The 15,534-nt window shown below is 41.2% G+C and overlaps 1 protein-coding gene across 2 annotated transcripts in view; it reads left to right on the top strand.

Annotated features, from left to right (window-relative positions):
• Positions 1 to 15,534, top strand: part of LOC308707211 (integrin alpha-X-like) — a 55,113-nt gene that overhangs the window by 19,135 nt on the left and 20,444 nt on the right. For both annotated transcript variants that reach the window (XM_081393466.1, XM_081393465.1), the window contains exons 4-8: positions 5,139 to 5,242; positions 5,617 to 5,687; positions 6,740 to 6,851; positions 6,944 to 7,071; positions 8,167 to 8,318. In XM_081393466.1, the coding sequence (XP_081249592.1) occupies positions 5,139 to 5,242; positions 5,617 to 5,687; positions 6,740 to 6,851; positions 6,944 to 7,071; positions 8,167 to 8,318 (567 nt within the window). The remainder of the gene's footprint in view (positions 1 to 5,138; positions 5,243 to 5,616; positions 5,688 to 6,739; positions 6,852 to 6,943; positions 7,072 to 8,166; positions 8,319 to 15,534) is intronic.

The raw sequence follows: 15,534 nt of genomic DNA, 5'->3' as shown, positions 1-15,534 counted from the left end.
AAAGTTGGAGTTTTTATTTCTCAAATACATGCGATGCATTAAACGTTCAACATCTATTTCCCCATTCCATCACATTTATTGTTAACTTTTCAACATTTTCGTTTTAAAACAATATTTAAAAACAATCAATCATGTAATGCGTCAACTTTTCAACATAAAGTTGGAGTTTTTATTTCTCAAACACATGCGATGCATTAAACGTTCAACATCTATTTCCCCATTCCATCACATTTATTGTTAACTTTTCAACATTTTCGTTTTAAAACAATATTTAAAAACAATCAATCATGTTATTGCGTCAACTTTTCAACATAAAGTTGGGAGTTTTTAATTTCTCAAACAAATTTTATGCATTCAACGACATTTATTTTGACTTCATTTAAAATTCCTATGGCCACATTTCTGCAACTCTGCAACACTTTCGCATTAAATATAGCCATTAAAAAAAAATAATAATAAAAAATAAAACAAGTTTGTTGCATGAACTTTGCAATAATTGAAGCTTAGATTTCATAGCCTTTTCTTCAGTTCTAAATGTTAGTACGTTAACTGTGCAACACTTTAGCTTTAAGTATTTAAAATAACACATTTGATTTATTTTTATGGCTATACTATGAAATATACGACTTATGTTATATGCATGTTTATTTTCATATATTGCAATAACTTCGTCTACACGAAGTTCAGGATATAGCAGGTGCACATCATTGGTTTTTGTTTAAAAAGATCAGCATGTTAACATGCTCCGGGGTTAGTCTTGTGCGAAGTCTGTTGACTGTCAGGCCAGCTGTTGAGAACACGCGTTCTGATGGGACGGATGTTCCTGGTATGCATAAATACCCTTTTGCCAGCCGAGACAATCTGGGAAACCTGGTGGCATTCGCTTTCCACCATTCTAGTGGACTTGTGTCAAGCGACGTTGGCTGTTCTCTGAGAAAATTGTTTACCTCGCTTTCCGTGTCGTTGATACATCGTTCATTGTAATTACTTCCGAGAAGCATCTGAAGGGCTTTTTTCCCGTCATCACAATTAGCTTGGGCCTGCTGCGCATCTCGAGTAACCCCACTAGCATTTTCTGTATTGGTCCCAGTCAGAACCACCGCGGAGGCCATTTCGTACAGCTTTGCGTTGGCAGCCAGCCTCTCTGATGCAGTAAGAAAGACTAGATGCTTGTGTCTAGCATCCAGCATCGTCGCTATCATGGATGGTTTGGATGGGAGTGCGGTAGAGTGAACCTAAAGTTTAAATGTAAACGATTAGGTGGCGCATCCACAATGAAATTATTTTGTAGCCTATGCGTTTCTCAATACGTCTCTTACCTGCATTCGTTGCGCCAATGAGTCATGCACTTTTGCTTTGAACTCCATAACCCGAGCGCTGTCCTCTTCGTTTCTTTTCAGATGTGACCGTAAGAGGCCGTAAGTGATAGGATAGATATTTGAGACCGACACATCAAATTCGGAAGACATAACAGTCGTGGCACATTTTAATGCAGCTAGCACAGGTGCCACGTCCTCCATCAGCTGCCAGTACTCCTCTTTGAGTTCAAGAATTCTGGCGTCCGCTAACTTTGTGACAGTGCGGTCAGACAGCACGGCCGTCACTGCCCACCTTTGTTCCACGAGCCGGGCAAACATGTCACTGACCGAATTCCACCGTGTCTTGCAGGACTGTATCAGGCGATGCGGTGGAAGTTTCATCTGTGCCTGTTTGTCACGAAGTGCTTTGGTAGCTACAGTACTATGATTGAAGTGCGAAACAAGTCTTCCAGCAGATGAGATGACCCTGTTTATGTATATGTTGAAGCCATCGTTTATGGCGAGTTGCAAAGTGTGAGCAAAGCACGGCACAGAATCCCAGCTTACACGAGTTTGATCGTTTGCTGCCACTATATTTCTTGCGTTGTCGTGAACGCATGCTATTACTCTTCCCACTATGTCCCATGAAGCTACGGCCTCGTTTAACTTTTCTGCAAGTCGGTCTGATGTGTGCTTATCAGACAAGCTCTCGGTAAGCAGGACCGCGCACTTCATTTGCCATTCAGGGTCTATGTAATGACATGTAATGGTTATGTAGCTTTCCCTTGTTAGTGCGGTCCAGCAGTCAGTTGTGAGGGCGATCTTTTCAACTGAACTCAGCGCCATTTTAAGCTCTTCTTTTTTCTTTACATAACGATCTTCTAACCGGCTGGTTATTGTGGCTCTTGATGGTATATTGTACTCAGGTTGAATGAAGTTGATTAACTTTCGAAATCCACCACCTTCGACGACGCTTACGGGCAACAGGTCATTTGAAATCATTTCACAGATTCGCTCGGTAATTGCTTCTGCCTTTTGAGCTCCAACCTTTTTCCCGGCTAAAACAGAAGTAATTGTAGGCTGCGTCGCACTTTCTTCAAGTGATAAATCATGGTACTAGTTGTCGTATTGTATTTTAAAACACAATTACAGTGTTTGCAGTTAACATTATCTCCATTTGAAATAAAATGATCCCAAACAAAACTCTTACGTGCTCACTTCATCTTCCCCCTTTTATCTGCTGTACGCGCGTCTCAAACATTAACGCGTCATGCACGTCAATAATGGCCATGCTTAATCGATCATCGATAAGGTTTATCGATTAAAGGGATTATCGACAATTAATCGATCGTCGATTAATCGTTGACATCCCTAATTGACTCCCATTCATTTTGTCGTCACTTTGACAGTGAATAACTTTACATCTGAGGCGTTTAAAGACTCCATTTGTCCATTATTTATTTCTAAAGAAACACGAAAATGTATAAAAGGCTCCATTACCTTGTATCTTACATTATGGCCCCGTAGAAGCCATTTTTGTAAAAATAGGCTAACGATTGCGTCATAACCACGCTACTCTCTGTCGCACAGTAGAGAGACCGTATGGGCGGGAGGAGAAGCTTGCGCGCAATCGGGGGACGTGGAGGCAAAATGACAAAATAATTAATCAGAATACTTAGCAAAAGTTTCTCCTGCTCCTTGCTTATGGACAGCTCCTACTCACACTCTCCGTCTCTGCAAGTTTCGGAAGAGAATGATTCAGATTTCTCTTGGCACAGCTTCTAGAAGACAGACGGGTTGCTCACGTCACATATACGTGTTTGTACTGTAAAGTTTCCTCACTGGCAGTGTTGTATAAAGTACTAGAAAGCAATACTTGAGTAAAAGTACAAGTATTGTACTAGAAAAAGACTTTGGTAGAAGTGAAAGTTACCTTTTAGAATATTACTTAAGTAAAAGTCTTAAAGTATCTGATATATACTGTACTTAAGTATCAAAAGTAATTTTCTGATATTTAATGTACTTAAGTAATTGAAGTAAAAGTAAAAGTTTTTTTTTTTTTGATTATGCGTTGAATTCAGCGATCACGGAACGCGAAAAACTGGAGGGACTGTGTAGCCTGCACTGTAGGCTACTTGTGTTATCGTTTATCTCCCACTGCATGTACCTTTAGCTGTAAAAACAAAAATTGCATCACAATAAGTGTATTGTGATTGTCACTAACATTTTTGTAATTAAACTGAATTTTATTAGGTTTAGTGACATGTTACAATGTTTATAATTTCTGGTAAGCTACGCTTTTTTATTATTTCAATTCAATTCAATTGTGATTTGATTTAATATTGACTCATTTGTATAAATATTAGGTAGGCTACTCAAGATCTGCGTTAATTTTTCTAAAAATAAAAAATTAAAAAAAAATCCCCTAATGCTGTAAACATACAGAGAGCCCTAGCTTGTAGTAGGCTATTATTTAAGGTTAAAAATAATTAAATAGAATGCGTTTTTTTTATTATAATAAAAACTTTAATGATATAAGTAAAATATAATAAATATGTAATATAGAACACATATTTAGCAAAATACTCTCTATAGCTATTTATTTGTCTTGCCAACTGTGCTATAGCCTATTATTAAATGGCTTTCCTGAGGTAAATGTGACATAATTGTCCTCCAGCTATGTTATTGACCTCTTCACGCTGATGAAAAACACTTATTGATCGATATTATGTATAAGGAACATTTCGGTAAGTTATAGGCCTACTGTATCTTTCAACAGTATTCATGTTTTTTTTTACTATTAGCTAGTACAGATGATCGGTTCACTTGAGCTAGGGATCTGTCATCTGTCACGTAACATTTACAAGCGCCAAAACAGTATTTATTTTTTGAATTTCGTAATAAAATTGACATAATCTGAGTTAAAAAAAAAAAAGTTTTATATCATAATGTAACCTGCTCTGTCTAGTCTGTCGGTCGTCCTCTTTGCTTCGCGATTTTTCTGTGCGTGAGAAAATTGATGTGAGGCGTGAGAGCGCGTGGAAAAAGTCAATTGCGTGAGTCTCACGGTGAATGCGTGAGAGTTGGCAGCTCTGTAAGTTAAACGTGCTTCAGGTCCTCCGGCAGGTTCTCGTGCTTCCATGGCGGTTTCAGTTGTGCTTCCTCCTCCTTTGGCATGGCAACAAACAAGCATTACGCTGAAATAGAGCGCGCGCCGTGCGTACTGCAGTCTAGGAGCAGTGATTCGCCAAACCTCCCTTATTGTAGTCGCACACATTTCTTCTGATTTTATTTTGTAGTAACGAGTAACGAAGATGCTTAGTGGAAATATAGCGGAGTAAAAGTATACATTTTATCTAGGAAATGTAGTGGAGTAAAAGTGAAAGTTGACATAAATGTAAATAACGAAGTAAAGTACAGATACGTGAAATTTCTACTTAAGTACAGTAACGAAGTATTTGTACTCCGTTACATTACAACACTGCTCACTGGTGACACATGATGTATTGCAGTAACGTTAGGCTTGTTCGACTTGAACCGGCGTTGCACAGGCCGATTGGTTTATGACTTCAAAATACCACTAGAGCAATTCAAAAGCATAAGGAGCCGTCTGCTCTCTATTTGCTCTCGCGGTTCTTTGATGTCATTCACTTATCGGTCTGTGCAGCGCAGGTTCAAGTCGAACAAGCCTGTTGTCTCCGGTCTTCTTTGCTGTGTGCGTTCATGCTTTTACTGCTATCAGACTAAAGTTAGCATTTTCCCCAATGTCCTAAAGCACCTTTAATTATATGTAATCTGTAGTTGATTCTAACACATATTCTTAATTTTTCTTTCTTATAGTCTGATCGTGAGTGATCCTTTAATTCAAATCAGCCAAGATCAAAGAGGATTGATTTATAACTGTGCTGTCGGACCAGAAACCTGCTCAGCAATGAAGATTGATGGTATTTTGGGTTTTGTACTACACTTCTAATTGAAATATTATTGACCACTTTCCAAATATATACGAGTACAGTAGGGTCTAGGCTAGGGTAATACTGTAAGAGTTGTTCTCTTTATCAATACATTAACAGAAGTGCTTAACTTTAAGAAAATTATCAACATTAGATGGTTATATGAGCTGTTTTATTTTCTACATTGTTACCAAAATGTATGCAATTTAAAACTCTGATTTGTATTTTCTAGTGATTGAGATTAACATTAAATAAACATTCCAAATTCAAAATAATTAAATTGCACTGATGCGTAATGTATTTTTTGTTCCTTTTGGAGTTTATTTTTTTATGAAAATGATCAAACTGTCTGTATGTTAATGAAGTGCCCTCAGAAGCTGTCAATATGTCTCTTGGACTTTCCATGATTCAAAATCAACAGTCTTCAAAGCTGGCGGTAAGTATTTCAGAACACCATTGAGATCAGTTACAGATAAATATTATAACTATTTCACACATGCAATTGACCCTTCGCAGGGAGTTTGATTGACAGGTGATCTGACCAATCATCATTCGCCATCCGCCGAATCCGCCATTTTTGTCCGACAAAGCAGTCAGGAGATTTAGTAAATTAACGTTGGAGGATTTGAACTTAGAAAAACGGAGTGTACTGACGTCTTTCCGTGGTTAAAACAACATTCCTCCTTATGTTCATTCATGTTTATTTGATGCTACAAATTAACTAGAAGGAAGAGATGATCCGTTCACGAGCAGCTTTAACTGAGGCTCTACAGCAATCTGTCAGACACATTAAAGAGCCACAAAACGGTATTTATTGTTTAAATTTCTTTAAAAAGTGACCAAATTTGAAAGGTGAGACTTTGTTTCATATCAAAAGTCACCTGGTCAGTCCTGTCTGTCAGTGTGTTGTCAGTGTCCTCTCTGCTCCGCAATGTATTTTTCACTGTGTGAGAACATGGTGGGGCGTGAGAGCGGTGTGGCTTGTCGGACATAGCAACAGTAACTAAAGGGGGCCTGTCTTTGCGAACGGTCATTTGGCTGAAGAACATAAGCTCAACACACTCTAATGGAAATGTGCATCTAATTTACATTTTGGTGAATTGGTGGCTTGTTCAAATGAATTTGTACGATCTCTATTGTACGTTTTTGTCTGCTTATGCCCCACTGATATGTTTAAAGAGTGGACCTTTGAGAAGACATGATGTTTTGTGCTTAATATTTACCAAATTGCAATGCTTGGGATTGGGAAGACAAGATAAAACATCCTTATTTTGTATGTGTAATAAAAAAAAAAGTAAATTTTAATTCATATAATTTATCTGATTTATTTTATTAAGGCAAATAAGTTTGTTTCATTATACTTTCTCAACAACCAAACAGATTTTTACCAGAGCAATAAAAGTGGCTGGTATTGAGGTCTATAATTAGCATTTGATTTAGTATTTCTTTTAAAAAGGTGAAATCCATGATTAAATCCGTCTCATTTAGGTTTGTGGCCCAACCATTCCAAAGAAATGTGTATCAGTTACCACCTTCAATGGCATGTGCTTCATCAGTGAAAACAATGTGTTTAAACCACCTATACCCAGCTCTCTAAGAGGTAAATATGATGGTCACCGAAGTTTCCTCTCTTTTTATGTAACTGCAGTTTTAACTACATATGTACACACTTCTGCTTCTATTCATTTACAGACTGTCCCGGTCAGATTGACATAGCTTTTCTATTAGATGGGTCTGGGAGTGTGAGGAGTAACAATTTTATAACAATGAAAACTTTTGTGATAAACGTGATCAGTCGTTTTACTGAGCGAGATGCACAGGTAGGAATAGCCTTCAACATAATTTTAATGATTTTCAGTATTAACTTTAGCCATTTTTTTATAAACAAGCAAAAAACCTTAAGGGCCCTATCTTGCACCCAGTGCAATTGACTTTGTACACCGACGCATGTATCATTCCTATTTTGCACCCGTGCACAACAGACTTTTCCCTCCACAGACACACGTCGGTAAATTAGAAAATTAACTTGCGCTCCTGGGGGCGGATCAGCGCAAAGAAGAGGCGTGTTCCGGCGCAAACGTTCCCTGGTGCTATTTTGCAGGTTTAGAAAACAATTCCGCCACTGACCAGGAAAAACCTAGTCTAAAGTCAACCTCCTATTGCAATCAGGTCCGCCTTGACCCGGAAGAGATATGTAAAATGTAAGAGATGTAACCATTTAAAGTTATTCATACGCTATTTTAAGGGCACATGCTTGGCCATAATCAATGTAGCGTGTGCACAATGCACATACATTTTGCTTATCTCATCTACACACAGACGCAGCAGTTCTCATTTTTAGAAAACCATACATTATTACAAGGAAAAATATTAACACACGACGGAAATCATTGTTGTGTCCATGAAGATGTGAAAAAATAGGCATAAATCTAGCTTACACATTTACCCAAATTATTATACGCCTGTTTAACCGAAGCTAATTTGGGTGGGTTTCTCCCATCCCCAATGTAACTTCTCTGTCTTTTATGGCCCTGACAAGAACGGTCTCCTCGGCTGCGAACCGCTCCTGGAGTGCGCCTGGCAAATCCGGCGTTATAATAGCATCCGCCATGGAACAAGCACGCCTGCTCTTAAAGGGAATGTGAGATGACGCTCTGATTGATTTATTTCACGTTACGCCCAAACCACACCTATGAATAATGAAGCTACTTCAGACCAACCCATTTTAGATTTGCGTCGGGCGCAAGAGTCATTCATCCCGCCGGTATAATAGCAACAGCGCCCAAGACCCGCCCACAAAGTTACTTGCGTTTCGCGTTTGATACTTGCGTTTCAGATCGTTAAAATAGGGCCCTAAGTGTTTTGTTTTTGTCAGAGAGACATTATTGACCAGTTTATCTGTTTTTGGTTTACAGTTTGCCATAGCACAGTACTCCAGAGATTGTACTATTCACTACAATTTCAATCAACTCAAAATTCAAGACAGCACATGGCAATCTAAGGTGACAAACATACAGTACCAGAATGGAGATAGCACTTACACTGCGACAGCCATCATAAAGCTTGTGTAAGACTTGTTTATTACATTGTTAATTGGAAACGTCTCGGCTACATATGTAACCCATGTTCCCTGAAGGTCACTGACATATTGGAAACTATCCTAAGAGCCCAATCACCTTCGAATGTAAACTAAACGAGCTAATGGATATTTGCATCTCGCGCTCCACCCCGCAGCACGGGTTCAAAAGGGGCTCTCTGAAGTGCTGTAAGCACAAGTGAGAGATTCCAAGAGGGTACAGAGTGAGAGCAAGAATGATTTAACCTGATGACCAGGTCATGCTTCCCCAGAGATTTACCATCAACTGCATTCTGATGTGCGGCAATAGCGGCAACATAAACTTTCCGATAAGAAGAAACACCATTCAACAAACAGGTTCCACTTCAATTCAGAAGTGATGGTGTCTACCACTGCTTGGGGTAGATCACCTAAGTACTCCGCAGGGTGCCCCATCTCTGAGAAAGCAGGGGCTGTTGTGAGGAGCATAAGTTCTGGGAACCATGTCCGGTTGGGCCAGTATGGGGCAAATAGCCATCAATAGGGATGGAGTCGCCACTCTCCAGGAAGCACAGGCTGACGAGAGCGCGTTGGCTGCACAATTCAACAGGCCTGCGATGTGCATGGCATGAAGCGACCTCAGATGCTTCTGACTCCATAGGAGGAGATTTGTGACATGCGACCGGAGTGTAGACCACCTTGATGGTTGATGTATGTAACGGTTGCAGTGTTGTCTGTATGGACCAATACGTGCTTGCCTCGTAGCTGCGATTTGACATACTGGCAGTTGATGTGCCAATGCAGTTCGGGGTCCGTCCAGATCCCCACAACTACATGCCCATTGTACGTGGCCCCCTCCAGCCGGTGGTAGAGGCATCCGTGGAAACCACAGCATGCCTGGACACTTGTTCAAGGGGAACTCCTGCCCGGAGAAACGAAGGGTCCGAACACGGGCTAAGGGTTTGGCGCAGACCAGGGTGATTGTCAAACGGAGCGTGCCACGTTGCCACGCCCATCTCGGGACACGGCCGTGAAGCCAGTGCTGAAGCGGCCTCATATGAAGCAATCCGATCGGCGTTACTGTGGCTGCAGATGCCATATGCCCCAGGAGCCTCTGAAAGAGTTTCAGTGGGGCCGCTGTCCTGCCTTTGAATGAATTCAAGCAGTTCAAACTGAGCACGTTCCTCTGTGAGGCGTGCTGTCTGGCTGACCAAATCCAGCTCCATACCGAGAAAAGAGATCCTCTACATGGGGACGAGTATGCTCTTTTTCCAGTTGACCCGAAGCCCCTACTGGCTGAGGTGCCCGAAGGGGAAGACTTTGTACTGATATGCCCGTCCCTCGAACACAAAACGTTGGAACAGTCTGTGTCGAGGGAGAATCGAGACATGAAAGTATGCATCCTTCAGGTCAAACGCTGAAAACCAATCTCGGGGACAGATGCACCCGAAGATGCATTTCTGCATTAGCATTTCAAACAGGAGCTTGTGAAGGGCCCGATCAAAACTTTCAGGTCCACGATTGGCCATAACCCACCGCCTTTCTTGGGTACAATGAAGTAGGGCTATAAAACCCTGTCTTCATAATGACTGGAGGGACCGGTTTAATCGCATCCTTCGCCAGCAGGACTGTGATCTCTGCCCGTAAAATGGGCGCATCACTGGCGAGCATGTAGGTGAACTGAATGCCCCTGAATTTGGGGGGACGCCGGGCGAACTGAATCGCATAGCAAGTCTGATGGTCAGGGTGAGCCAGTAAGACAGGCTGGGGAGCGCTAGCCAGGCCCCCAGACACCATTCAAGCAGGGCCAGCAGGACCACAGACGTACCCATAGTGGGGCAGTGGGGAAGCAAGGTGGAATGCAGGGACCCGACTCAGATGGCATAGCAGCCCAAAGTGGGGTCTGAGTGTGCGGTGCAACACTTACCTGATTCCACGCTCGGGCAGAGGGTGTGAGAGACGGCTTCTTCCCTGCGGCCTTGACACACACGCTGCTGCCCGCTGGCGACAAGAGAGGAGGTCGAGGGTGGCAAGGTATATTGTCACACACCGCCAACCGGTCCCTCTTGTGACCCAGAAATAGAGAAAGCTGCTCTTGCTGAGAATTTGGGTACCCCTGTGACCAGGGGCGTAAATTTTATCTAAATGTTGGGGGGGGACAATAAACATAACATTCCTCACGAGCAATTTTTTGAAGGGGACACCAATAATATAGGCAAAATTGTACTTTCTATGGATATGTGTGTACACAGAGAAAAGCCTTACTGCTATTAATAGTGTAGCTAGACCGTTCCATTATCCTTCTTCTCAAAGTTTCTCTCTGGTTCATTGAAAAAGCTGACTAAATTGACCAAAATATTCTTCATTGGTGTGCAAAATTGACAAAAAAAAAAATGATGGTTGATGATTAATTAAGGGATTTTATCGATAATGATAATTAGACAATATTTTGCTGAGTGTGTTATTGTGCTGGTAACTTGGCATGTTTAGGACTGCCGAGGACAGCCGACTCCTAAAGTTTTTGATATTCTTCATATTCTGTGTGGCGGTTCAGTTCACAGCAGTGACAGAAATCATTTTTCCAATAAGTTTCAATAGATTTTTACCTTCATTGGCATTTTTACCTTTATAAATGTATTTTTAAACCTAAATATATGCATGCATCATCTTTTGTGTCAATTTCATACATTAAATTCAATTATAATAATAAGTCACAATAGGGCTGTTACCAATCAAATTAAATAATATCAACAAAATCTTTGCAATGGAGAGGAAACACAAAAGTTGCATTTGAAATGGCATTTAGATTTTACACAGACATAAATAATGTTTTGTTTAAAACATAAAACGTTGAATATTGATATGTAAAATTATTTAAAACATGAAAAGATACTTTAAATGTGAAATTAAAACCGCCAGTAGGTGGCAGCAATTCATTGTTAATGAGTGAGTCATTGTGATTCAACTGATTCGTTCAAAAAGCTGATTCATAATTCAGTAAGGAAATACCTCAGTGTTTCTCAGAGACGCAAATACAGTGCTTTGGCTTAGTTTTCAACTATTTTCGTTGGCGAAATAGAGTTAAAACAGGCAATATGGTGTCTAAAAGTAAACTTTTCAATTATCAATTTATTAAATCACATTTATTATCATGTTAATATCTGGAGAAAAACTGCACTCTTTGTGTGATATTATATTAGATTAACTATATTAAATGATATAAACTGACTAAATCACACAGTGAAAGCGTGAAAATCTAAATGCGCACCCGCACTTGTCTAATCTACAAGACTACACAAGGTGTATGCGTACACTCTTTGGGTGTGTGTGTGAGGGAACGGTTTTTAAACAATCTAGGTAACGTTTAACGCACAGACTGTATAAAACAAGGTTATAATCGCCAACATAGCGAGGCGGACTAACGTTACATCGGTGACAAAAGTAAGTGATTGGTTATCATAACATTTTATGTCAATGATTTATTAATGACGCAGACGCAGCATATTCTGTATTAAAGAGAAAATAATCACTTCATCCGAGGTTTAAAGTAAATAAAATAGCCTTGACTTACTGCAGTTTATTGGAGTTGTTTGTGATGAGGTAAAAGGGGAGCGGGCAGTGGACCGAAGCACTGAGGCAAGGGAGGGGGGACTCAAAATATTAAAATGTTTATTTGTATTTGCCCCGTTTGCATTTTTATTGTTTTACTACTTAAACAATTATTTTAAGTATATATCATTATATTATTTACAATACACATATTTTAATTATATTTTTAGGAGGGGACAACCCTCAGATAGGGGGGGTCCTGACCCCCCCGACCCCCCCGCGATTTCCGCCTATGCCTGTGACGCCAGTGGCGGAACATAAATGCAACAAAAGATTCTCCTCCATAGACAGTATATAAACTGGACACAGCGACCCCATAGGTTTCAACGGAGAGAAAGTGAAGCACATTAGAAGCCCTCATTTCCTGATTGCCAAGCGTACTGCGCAGACTCAAACTGAGCTTGACAACGTGGATGTGACGTGAGCAGCCTGCCTGACAGTTGTAAGTTTTCTAGTAGCTGTGCCAAACGAAATCTGAACCCTTCCCTTCCGAATCTTGCAGAGATGGAAAGCGTGAGTAGGATCTGTCCATGAGCTAGGAGCAGGAGCAACGTCATGACTCTCTATGGGCTTCTCCCTTGACTTTATCGGACTTTATGCCTCCACGTCCCCCCGATTGACTGCGAGCTTCTCTTCCTGTCTCTACGGTAATTTCCAGAGAGTCGCGTGGTTATGACGCAATCGTTAGCCTACTTTTACAAAAACTGCTTCTACGGGGCCATAACGTAAGCTACAAGGTAATGGAGCCTTTTATACATTGTCGTGTTTCTTTAGAAATAAACCATGGACAAATGAAGTCTTTAAACGCCTCAGATGTAAAGTTATTTGCTGTCAAAGTGACGCCAAAATGAATGGGAGTCAATGGGATGCTAACAGCAGGTGAAGGCTTGTTAGCCAATGGCGGCTCCCGGGGGTACCTTCAAAGTAATATGAAACGCTTACCCACTGTTCTCCTCCCAACCCCCGTCCGAGGGAGGAGCAGCTCCATTCATCTCTGGATCGCCTGTCTCAAGAGTGGAGTTTCACAGACCTCTTGGAGGATTTAGAGGCAGCTGAGAAGGGCGGCATCGTGTCCCTGTGGGAATGCTCGAAGTCACGGCTAAACTGACCAGCCAGAGAGCTTGCTTTTTTAATTTTTTTACCGCAGGGAAACGGACGCCCTTGGCGACGAGCAGACTGAGGGGCCTCTCACGAAGGCCTGGTAGCACTTCAGAGCAGGCTCTTGGACAACCGAGAAATGAAAGCTTTAGCGCAAGTTCTGCTGGGAAGACTCAATTGTTACGTCACTTATTATTATTAAAAAAGAGTAAATTCTGTCATCCTTTACTCACCCTCAAGTTGTTCCAAACTTGTATCATTCATTCATTCATTCATTAATTCATTCATTCATACATACAGTCAGTCAGTCAGTCAGTCAGTCAGTCAGTCAGGTCCCAATGGGACCCAATGTTGTGTTTGGCCCCATTGACTTTGATTGCATTCATAAAAATTTGAAACTGTCTTTAGAATGTCTTTTGTATTCCATAGAAGATACAAATGCACAGAGGTTTGGAATGTACATAGCCACATGGTGGTGGAAAAAAATTGGGATGGGAGAAAAAAATATTTTTCAAATCTTTTGTGTTCTCTTGCAAAACTTGTGCGTTACCCCGAGAAACTTTGCGTTCCCATGCGAAGATATTGCGCCTCGAATATCTTCGCATATATAATATCTATATCTTCCCTCGAAAAGATATTTGCGTTCCCTTGCAAAACCTGTTGTGAGCTTGAACAAACACTTCCTGTTTAATATCCCGCTGGCAGTGTTTCAGACATCTCCGTACCTTAACAATGGAGCAGTTCATAGTGTTTGAACTTTGTCTCAAATATAAAGAAATGCCGTCAGTGCTTAAACCAAGGAGCTCGGGTAAAGTTGGCAATATATTCACAGATTCGAACTTCCTGGATCAATAACTCGTGAGCTAAACGTTGTTAAAACACAAATGACACCCATTTACAATCATTTTACTTTACAACCCCAATTTTCCTCAAAATGAGCTTTATAATCAGTAGCGTGCCCATATATTTAGGTAGGGCAGATTCTGGGTCTTAGTGCTAGTTTATGATTTATGACATTTTGTAAGCTTTATATTCTAATCACTGAACCCATCAGACACACTTTTGGCAGAATTCTAATGTACTTGCGTTATTCAGCCTGAGGGTGGCGCTCTAATGAGGATGATTGACATACTTTAGTACACATGACAAACGCATAGAATGCCATCTTACCCCTCATTTACACCGCACACGTCTGCGGCGCATTACGGCTGCGACACGGCTACCGGAGCTGATCGCGCCCATTCTAGTCAATGCTGGTGTTTACACCGGCCGAGACACGGCGCGTTTCAGAAGCTTCCCAGAAGCGTCTCTCTGCGCCGCTTCGCTAAATATAGGCGCCTAGTCTATTTTTGACGGACGCGCGTCCAAGTCGCACCGGAAATACAAAATAAAAGTAAAAGAAAACATTGTCAAATTCTAAATAAACACTCTGTGCAAACTCCCAAACGTATTACACACCAATATCCTTGGTAGAAACCATAGACTGTATGGTAGAAATCCAAAAATCAAGAAAAAACACGTCGGACAGGCAAATCACGTGGTCTCGCGCATCCACTCGCTCCGCTTCTGAAATGCTCCCGGTGTGAGTTGGCACCGCGTGGAGGACGGAATAAAACCTTGTCGCAGCCGTAATGCACCACAGGCGTTTGCAGTGTAAATGAGGGGTTAGGCCGGTGACACACTGGATGCGTGGCGTGAGCGTGGCCTTTCTGTTGCGTGTCAGCTGCGTGGCGGCTGCGTCGCGTTTTCCATGTCTTTGCACACCAGAAGTGTGTCTGACGCGGCGCTGCTGCTGCTAGGTGACATATTGGTGATATATTTGACACATGGGGAGAGAGTTGTGGAAGGCCTATACTTCGTGTTAAACATAAATATATAGCAGCAAAGACAACGTCGGCAGTGTTGACGGCAATATAGACTATAGAATATTTCGTTCTGTATTGACAGGTGCAGTATTTGAAAATCGATAATATTTTTTTTAAATTGCATTTATATTTGCATTTATGTCAAACCCTAGACACTTTCAAACATCAAAATGACATTTATTCACTAGTTCACACTTACAAATAAGTTAGATAGAATAAATGCGTATTTGGCGTGCTGTCCGAGGAGAGGGCTCCGGGCTCGGTATTCGGCCCGAACCCAGAGTACTCCCCCCGTATTCCTGGCTGTAAAGATTAAGCCAAGAGTGAGGAGTCGGGGTGGTGGAGGGATGCTGAAAAAACTGTCAAGGAATATTAGGTGAGTTGACAGTGTGGATATATATATACTTCTTGTCATGCTGATTAGGGTAGACGTAATTGTTTGATGACGAGTAGATTGGATTGCTTATTTGAACGTGCTCCTCCCGAACTTTGTTTATAAAACATCATTTAATATGTATTCGTGTCAAAATGTCATATAAACATCTTTTCCTATTCAATTTTGCTTGGAAACGCTTCCAAGACGCTTGCGTGTCGCGTGAAAAATAGGCATCGGCCTTACCCCTCATTTACACTGCAAACGCCTGCGGTGCATTACG

The sequence above is a fragment of the Scardinius erythrophthalmus genome (assembly GCF_964197995.2).
Source record: "Scardinius erythrophthalmus genome assembly, chromosome: 18".
Taxonomy (NCBI): Eukaryota; Metazoa; Chordata; class Actinopteri; order Cypriniformes; family Leuciscidae; genus Scardinius; species Scardinius erythrophthalmus.
Note: the sequence above shows the minus strand (reverse complement) of the source record. Positions and strands in the feature narration are given on the sequence as shown.